Source organism: Onychostruthus taczanowskii, unplaced genomic scaffold, assembly GCF_017590055.1.
Source record: "Onychostruthus taczanowskii isolate IOZ18803 unplaced genomic scaffold, ASM1759005v1 scaffold1, whole genome shotgun sequence".
Lineage (NCBI taxonomy): Eukaryota > Metazoa > Chordata > Aves > Passeriformes > Passeridae > Onychostruthus > Onychostruthus taczanowskii.
In genome coordinates, this window is record NW_024496525.1 from 36011753 (window position 1) to 36020217 (window position 8465).

The 8465-nt window shown below is 51.3% G+C and overlaps 1 protein-coding gene across 1 annotated transcript; it reads left to right on the forward strand.

Annotated features, from left to right (window-relative positions):
• Positions 1-529: 529 nt before the first annotated feature.
• On the forward strand, positions 530-1953 carry GPR135 (G protein-coupled receptor 135). The gene is made up of 2 exons (XM_041419854.1): positions 530-537; positions 704-1953. The coding sequence occupies exons 1-2, from the start codon at positions 530-532 to the stop codon at positions 1902-1904; spliced, it is 1209 nt and encodes a 402-aa protein (XP_041275788.1). The 3' UTR covers positions 1905-1953.
• The last annotated feature ends 6512 nt before the right edge of the window (positions 1954-8465 follow it).

Genomic DNA, 8465 nt, shown 5'->3' on the forward strand with positions numbered 1-8465 from the left:
AGGATGGTGTCTGGGGCTCCTGCTCCCAGCTTTCCTGTAACTCCCTTGTAAATTCCATACAGCCTCTGGTACAGAAGAACAAGAAGTGACACCCAAATCCTCCGTGCTTGCAGGAGCACACTCTACCATGTGTTTTCATCTTCTGGGCATCTCCTTCTGATCAGCCCCCAAGCCTGGCTCCTTGGAATGAGCTGGGACAGCAAGTCACAAAGCCCAGCATTGGATGTTTGGAGGTTCTTCAGGCATTAATTGGGATGCATCCTTCATTACCTATTCTGTACCCCCATCCTTAAGGAAATTTTCAGGTAGGGGCAGGCAGCTGTAGCACGGATGAGAGTGGGGGGAAAGGGTCCTGCTGCCCATGTGGGAATCCCTGATGATCCCTCAAGCCCCATCCTGGTGATGGTCCTGGCCTCCACCTGAGAGTCCGGGGGTAGCTGGTCCTCCGTGATGGTCTGCGGGGCTGTGCGGGAGAGGATCTGACCGGGGCTGCCAGAGGAGCACATCTGTGGGCACCCACGGGAGGATGATGCCGCTGTGGGCTGCGGCTCCCCGGCCCCGCTGCTCGTGTGTGGGGGCTCCGCTCCGCCGCCGCCGGGTTCAGCTGGGCCGGGCCGGGCCGGGCCGGTTCCCCGGGCAACGGCGGCCGAGCGACGTCAGCGGCCGGGGGGGCCGGGAGCGGCGGGGGCCCCGCCGCCGCGAGCGGCGGGGCGGCGGCGGCGGCAGGGTGGTCGGCGGCGGCGCTGGCCTCGCAAGCGGCCGCGCTGCTGCTCATCTTCGCCCTCTCGGCGCTGGGCAACGGGGCGGTGGTGCTGGTGATCGCCCGGCACCGGCAGCTCCGCACGGTCACCAACGCCTTCGTGCTGTCGCTGTCGCTGTCGGAGCTGCTGGGCGCCCTGCTCTGCCTGCCGCTGGCCTTCCTCAGCCTGCTCAGCCGCCCGCCCGGCGCTTGGCTCTTCGGGCAGCGCCTGTGCCTGGCCAGCGCCGCCCTCCACGCCGGGCTGGGCATCGCCGCCACGCTCACCATGGCCCTGCTCTCCTTCGACCGCTACTGTGCCATCGTCCGCCAGCCCCGGCACAAGATGGGCCGGCGCCGCGCCGCGCAGCTGCTGGCCGCGGTCTGGCTGGCCGCGCTGGCGCTGGCCGGGCCCTGGTACGGGCTGGCGGGCGAGGGGCGTCGCGAAGCCCGTCCCGGCGCCTACCGCTGCGTCTACGTGCTGCCCTGGGGCTCCTCGCGGCTCGGGCCGCCCTACGGCGCTGCCCTCATCGTGCTCTGCTACCTCCTGCCCTTCGCCGTCATGTGCTTCTGCCACTTCAACATCTGCCGGGCGGTGCGGCTGGCCGAGAGCCGCGTGCGGCCGCTCACCACCTACGGGCACCTGCTGCGCGCCTACGGGGAGATGCGCACGGCCACCACCGTCCTCATCATGATCGTCTCCATCATCTGCTGCTGGGGGCCCTACTGCATCCTGGGGCTGGCCGCCGCCGCCGGCCGCCTGCCCTTCTCGCCCACCATGGACGCCGTGGCCAGCGGCATGGCCTGGGCCAACGGCGCCATCAACCCGCTCATCTACGCCGCCCGTAACCCCAACATCTCGGTGCTGCTGCGGCGCAGCCGGGAGGGTGGCTACAGGACTAGGAACAACATGGTGGCCTACCTGTCGGTGCCGGGCCGCCAGCCGGAGCCGCGGAGCCGGGCTGAGCGGGTCCGGGAACGCTACATCAATCGGCACAGCGGCCCCCCGGGCAGCGCCATGTCCTCCTCCAGCCCGGCCAGCGGGGGAGAGGTGGCCATGTGGGCCTGCAAGACTCCCGCTGTGCTCTTCTGCCGGGATGGGCAGCCGGACACTGTCTCTGAGGCCACCCTGAAGGCCAAAGCGGGCGCCATCGACACCAGCCTCTGAAGGGACGGGGGCCGGGATGGAGGCATCTGGCCCCTGGAGAAAGTCCTGCTGCTTGCAGCCCTTTGCAGCCGGATTACCAGGAAACTGTGCTGGGACTGTGTTTCTTCTCCACTGTGTGAGCTCTGCTTTGGTGACCCCATCTGCGGGCAGCAGGAGCTCCACAGGGAAGGGAAATCCCCCTTCCTTTTCAGCAGGCATCAGTGACAGCCACCGAGGCCAGCAAGAGCTCAGCTGCAAGAACAGGACAGTGTTTTTGCTCCAGACCTGCAGAAAGTGCCACTGTGAAGCTCCAGGGGCTGACACACCAAAGCAGGCCAAACTGACTGTGTGAGCTGTTTGTTAAGTGCCAAAAAAGCAACTGAGAGCTGAGCACTGGCAGCTGGAAGCCACTCTGAAAACACCACACTGTGAAAAACCGCATCATGGCAGGAAAATGTTGCTTTTATCCCTTATATGTGGAAGTGCCAACAGTCATAAAGTCACAGACTGTAGGACGGGCTGAAAAAGTGATCTATTTATATGTATTTTTTTTTTAATTTAAACTCTGAAGCATAACAAGAAAAGTAATTATGAAAGATGTATGATACTGGGAGGGAAGGAAACGAAGGTAATACCTCAGGTGTCAGAATTTCAGCAGCCTTTTCTCTTTTTTTGCAGGTACAGTCAACTTAAGATACTATGAATATGAGAGACAGGAGTTCCTCAGACAGTCTGAAAAGGGTGTGGGCGTAAACTGTGGTGTGCACAAGATGTATGTTTTCTTTTTGAGCTCATCCGAAGTGTCTCTCATCTCCAAGGGTTTTACCATAATTAGAGGAGCTGTGTGAGAGGAGTGTCTGAAAGGAGAGGCAAAGCAATACCATGTGTTCTCTGTGTGCTCTGCAGCTTGTGAAAATGTGTATATGCACAGAACAGATATTGTTGTATTGATGGCAGCAATCCATCGGAATACAATATTTAAAAGCCAGCTGTTTGTTGTTGAAATAAAAAAAAAGGAAAATAACACCATGGAAATGCGATTGCGCAGCATAAATTTGAACGAATTTATCAGTGTAATCTTTTTGTTCAAGAGACCAAAGCCTTAAATTAGTATTTTGAATTTGAAATTAAGATTTGGCTTTGTTTGTCTTTGCCAGAGTTTAGTGTGAGACAGTATTTTGTTTTGTACAGGCTTTAAAAATAGTGTTTTGGTTTTACCTCATTTTTCATCTGTTTGTGACACAAGTGAATGCTCTGTTATTATTTTGTAAGTGAAGAAATAAATTGTCTTTTATGCAGGAAATGAAAGTGTCTCAGCCTGGCATCATTCTCAGGCCAGCCTTGGGAAGGGAACTCCTGTAAAAAATTGCCAGATGAATGATAGCAGAGAGACCTAATTGTTTGTGAAATTTTAATGCAGCGGTTTCCATGCCGTAAGCATTACTGTAACTTTCTTCTCTGATGCTCCTGAAGCCCATGAGGGAAAGATCTGACCCTTGACTACTCAGCACTGCTGATTTGCCCTGCAGCTACTGGATTTTGCAGGTTGAGCAGTGTTTTCTTGCTGTGTTTCAGAAAGAAGCTGTGCAGAAAGCCCACAGCTCTTCACAGGAGCTGTTTGACAGCAAGTGACCACGGGTGGCTTGTTGGAAGGGCAGGAGAGGAATTCCTGGCACAGCAATGCCTGGCTAAGTGTGAATGGAAAGGGATGGTTGTGAACGATGAGACTGGATTGAACTCTTACCTGGGTAGCTGCAGGTGGTAACAAGGACATAGGTGAGGGATAATTGATCATGCAGAGCTGATCAGTTGCTGGAAGTCCCTGGAAAGGGTGGTGCTGTCTCGGGTTTTCTGCTTTCAGGATGACCCGAGAGTCCCTTTTTCCCAAATTGCTGGAATTCCCTGGAAAGGGTGGTGCTGTCTCAGGTTTTCTGCTTTCAGGATGACCCTAGAGTCCCTTTTTCCCAACCCGCTGGCCAAAGAAAGAGTTGGGATTCTTTGGCTCGTGATCACAAGGTTGTTTATTATCTGTTATCCAAAATATTTTCTCTCAGACCCACAGAGGTCTGATCTGCAGGTCTGTCAAGGGCACACTGCACTGCCCTGAGGCAGTGCTGTCTCTCTATATTAAAAACTACGTGTACTTTATTTACAGTTATTTTCCAATACCTCTCATCTGTGTTAGACTGTCTACTTCTACTTTAGGCCAATCTAAATGTGCCACCATCACCAAGAAGATGAAGGCTAGGAAGAAGGAAGAAGCATAGGACAACACCCAATTCTCTCCATCTTGCCTCCTAGACCCTTGTAGTAAAAAATCTTCAAAATTCCACCTTTCACCCTGTGACAACTACTATCATGTTACTTAAACTTTTGTGACTTGTAATTCTTCATACAAAGTTGGTAATTTGCTCCATGGGTTGAGATTGAATTCCCAAATGTCTTTGGCTTCCTGCCAGGATCTCCAAGCCCCTGCCAGGATCTTGAGCCATCCAGGGCACCCAGAGGGACATCCTGCATTCTGACAGTGCTGCTCCCCTCAGTGCCTGGCTCTGGCCACCTTCCCTGTCCCTTCTGTCCCTGCCACCCCAGCTGACTCAGGCACTGAACAACCACTGATTCCCACTTTTTCATATGGTTTCCTTTTCTTCTGATTTGATGTACCACAGGCCAGGGAAGCCCCTCTGTGGCAGTCAGTTATGGCAAGGGAAGGACTGGGGATGTCAGGAACTGCACTGGGAGTGGAAGTATCACAGCTTTCTAGGAAAGTGGTAGTGAAGCTGCTCTAACACGGGTTTCAACATATTTTTTACAAGCTCAGGCTGGTGCATGTTAGTCTTGTGTGTGAGGAATTGAACAAGGGCAGCTGCCTGTGGTCTTGGAGGCATCACAAATTGGCACTTTTCTGTGAAAAGCTAACTTGGCCTGTAGCAGGGGGAGATTCTTGACCTGATTCTTTTTGACATGGACCTGCTGCAGCTTCAGTAGAGAGCCAGCTTGTGTTTCAAAGCTGTGCCTGGCCTGTGCTCCTCATAATCACAGAATCATAGAATCATTTCAGTTGAAAAAAGCCTCTTAAGTTGTCAAGTCCCAGCACTGCCAAGTCTACCACTAACCCATGTCCCCAGGTGCCACACCTACATGTCTTTTAAATGCCTCCAGGGATTGTGACTTTTTACCACTTGCTTGGGCAGCCTGTACCGGTGTTTGGCAACATTTTCTGTGAAGGTATTTTCCCTAATATCCAATTTAAAACTCTTCTGGTGCGACCTGAGGCATTTTTGTCTGGTCCTGTTATTTGTTACCTGGGAGAAGAGACCTGGTTACAACCTCCCTTCAGGTAGTTGTAGGGAGGTCCCTCCCAAACCTCCTTTTCTCCTGGCTGAACACTTCCTCAGCCACTCCTCACATCACAGCACTGTTGAACAAGTCAGGTACATAGGTCTCTACAGCCACATTTTTAAAAGCATGTTTTAAAAAATACAACCACATGGTCTTAACTAAACCACAAACAGTGCAAACCACACCAAAGGCTAAAGGCTGCCTGCCAAAACAGTCCTTGAAATGCTGCTGTGTCCCGGCTCTGCTGAAGGTTGCTGCTTCTCACCCAGCACCACAGTGGGTGAGATCTGTCCCTGCACCTCACAGTGGGGCTCCTTGTGTTCATCTGGGAGAAAGAAACCAGTGGATTAAGCCACTGTTTTACTCTGGCTCTGAAACCTCTGCACTCTGTGGCTGCAGCTGCTGGTTCTTGGGTGATAAAACATTGCAGCATGTGGCTTCTGGCCAAGCCACTATGGGACATCACCCCCACATCTCCCTGTGCTGGTGTCACCCCACTTAGAGATCTCCTTTTTCTGAAGGCAGGAAGACACTGATTTTTAAACATTACAAAACTGGCTCTGAGGCTCCAACCCTCCAGCTTCTTTTCTTTTTCCTCCCTTGAGATGAGCCTGGACAAAGCAAATTGCACAAATCTTATTTGCTCAAGGATATTGGGACATATTTTAGCATACCAAAAATCATTATTCTGTGGATTATTCTGTGCAGGATATTCAGCATAGGAGAAAGAGGAGTTCAAGTGATTTGAAGGCCAGTTCAGCCCTGGATACCAGAGACAACTGCAGTCAGAGGCAAATTAAAAATGAGTCTTTGAGCTCTTCAATCTCTTGTTGACTTTCCAGCATATGTAAACCTTCAGTTTAAGAGTACCTTACTATTTGGCAATGATAACATGCCACTGACTGAACTAATGCATTATGTCTTAGAAGGAAAACATTAAATCTTGATGAATGACAAACATTTTAGAATGTATTGCTCCAACTGTATGCAGTGGTAGTTTTCCTGCTGATTTAATCATCAGATTCATTCAAGTAGTTATTTTCCACTCCCTTCCTAATGTGTGGATGAAGTCTCCGTTCAAAGCAAATGCTGTGTGCATAACTTAGGAGCTGTGAACAATTAGCAGTCCAATTAGCAGTATTTACAAGTGACAGCCAGATGGGCTGTAATAGCTGCCATCAATCAGCAGAATGGGGAGAACTCAGGAGTATGAAACACCCCATTGCTGCCTCTCTTGCAGCACTGGTGTTAATTCCTGTATCCAGCAGATGCCAGCAGAGACCTCAGCAGCCAGCAGAGCTGTCCCAGCACTGATTCCGAGAAAAGCCTTTCTGTTAATGAGATCAGCACTCAGAACTGCTGCTTCCCAAATACGAGCACAGGGTAGGGGCTGTGACTGAAGCCCAAAGAGCACCTCACCAAAATCTAATTTGAAAGGCAGATTCAGCACGTGCTGCTGGTTGGGAAGTTTGTTGTACAGGCTGAAATGAATCATTTGGAAAGCACATCAGAAAAGTGGGATTTTGTGCATGCAGGCCAGGGCTGCAAAGCTGCATCCTGGAGGGCTGGTGAGGTCAGTCCCAGTGCTGGCAGTGCACTTTGCTCAGCAGCACAGCTGCCTCTGTGCTCTGGATGCTTTTGTGTTTTCACATGATGACTCTGACTATTAATAATAAATGGGTGCACATCTAGATCTGCTTGCAAAGCATTACAGAGCCACAAAGTGAGTGCTAGAAAGAAAAGATCTCAAGTCCTCCAGGAGGAATAACCCATAATAACATCCAGTCTTGGGGGACCTCATGCCCAACTGCACAGTGCTGCTTTGCTGCTGCAAGCCTCGGGGTGACCAGTGGGCTGAGTGCCAGTGGCTTCACTGGGCTGAATGTGGGAGGACAAGGACAACCCTCCCTCCTATAGCATGGCCAGCCCTCCTGCTGTCCCCAGTTTGCAGAGGAGTGATGGGTTTTCAGTGCCATGCTGCTGGCAGGCCCTACCTGAGTGCTGAAGTGTCCACGTTACCACAGCCAAAGTGCTTGGGCAGCAGCTCAGCATTTCTAGATATTTTTTTTTTCCCCAGGAAATCACCTCTGCAAGAAGCAGGAGGAAAAGTGACGTGAGGAGAGACAGACTGTGAATCCCTCTCAGTGGCATGAAATGGATGAGTCACAGGGGAAATCAAAGTGAAAGCAGCAGAAACCCCAGGGCACAACACCGAGACCTGCACTAATCTGTCTGGGGAGTTATGGATGAACTCAGCCATGAAGACCCCAGGAAGCTGTGACAGAAGGAAATTTAACAAGGGGGGCTGTGTGCTGGGGCTGTTTGTACTGGGTGGCAGAGCACACCAATGTGCCCACAGGCTCATTGGAGATATAAGAGATGAGTAGGATCCAGCTGTGATTCAGCAGAGGAAGTGAATTCACCCTGAGAGGAACTACTTGTTATTTGTGTTATTTCTTGACTGGCACTGAGCTCCTCCAGGTTCAGCTGGTTTCACAAAGGCAAGAACTGCTAGAAGACCACAAAACCAACCAGGGAGCAATTTCTGAGTACTTGGGATCCTTAATTTTAAACATCCATTATTCTCACCTTTATTTCTAATATTATCTCTTGCACAGTCAGTTCAGAAGCTAAGGGAACATCAAAAGGTAATCATAAAGATAACTAAGTTTTTTTGAAAGCTTTGTTTAGACCAGAAGGTTGTGTCTTTCCTCAGGGGCCTTTTATTGTGTGCACTGAAGAGTTAAAGGTGTTTGCAAACCCTGGTGCTCCACACATTTGCTTTCCCTTCAGACATAGGAACACCTCTTCTCCTTGCCACCATAAAGAAAAGTGGAAAGATGCAGCTGTGATGACTTTGGGAAAATCACTTAGGAAAATGATATTCCTCAGTTTCTGGGATGGAGATTGGGAGTGGAAATAGTGCTGATCAGCCTTCCACATCTGGAGGAACATCCATGTTTCTCCCAGGGGCCAGAGCTACTCTGGCTGAAGGCAGCAGAGGGATATATCCTCCTCCTTCTGCCAGCAGCTCTGATGCAGAGGCTTAAACACTTTAGGCAGTGCTTGGAGGCTTGGCCAGAGACATTCACTGAGGGATTCACACTCAGAGCAGGAGAAAATTTTCCCATGTTGGGGCTGCACATGGACAAAAGGCTGGCTCCTATGTGAGATTATGGAAAACACCAGGCCAGCCCAGCCCTCCCCACTCCCATTGGAGAGCAGCTGGGAGGATGCTGG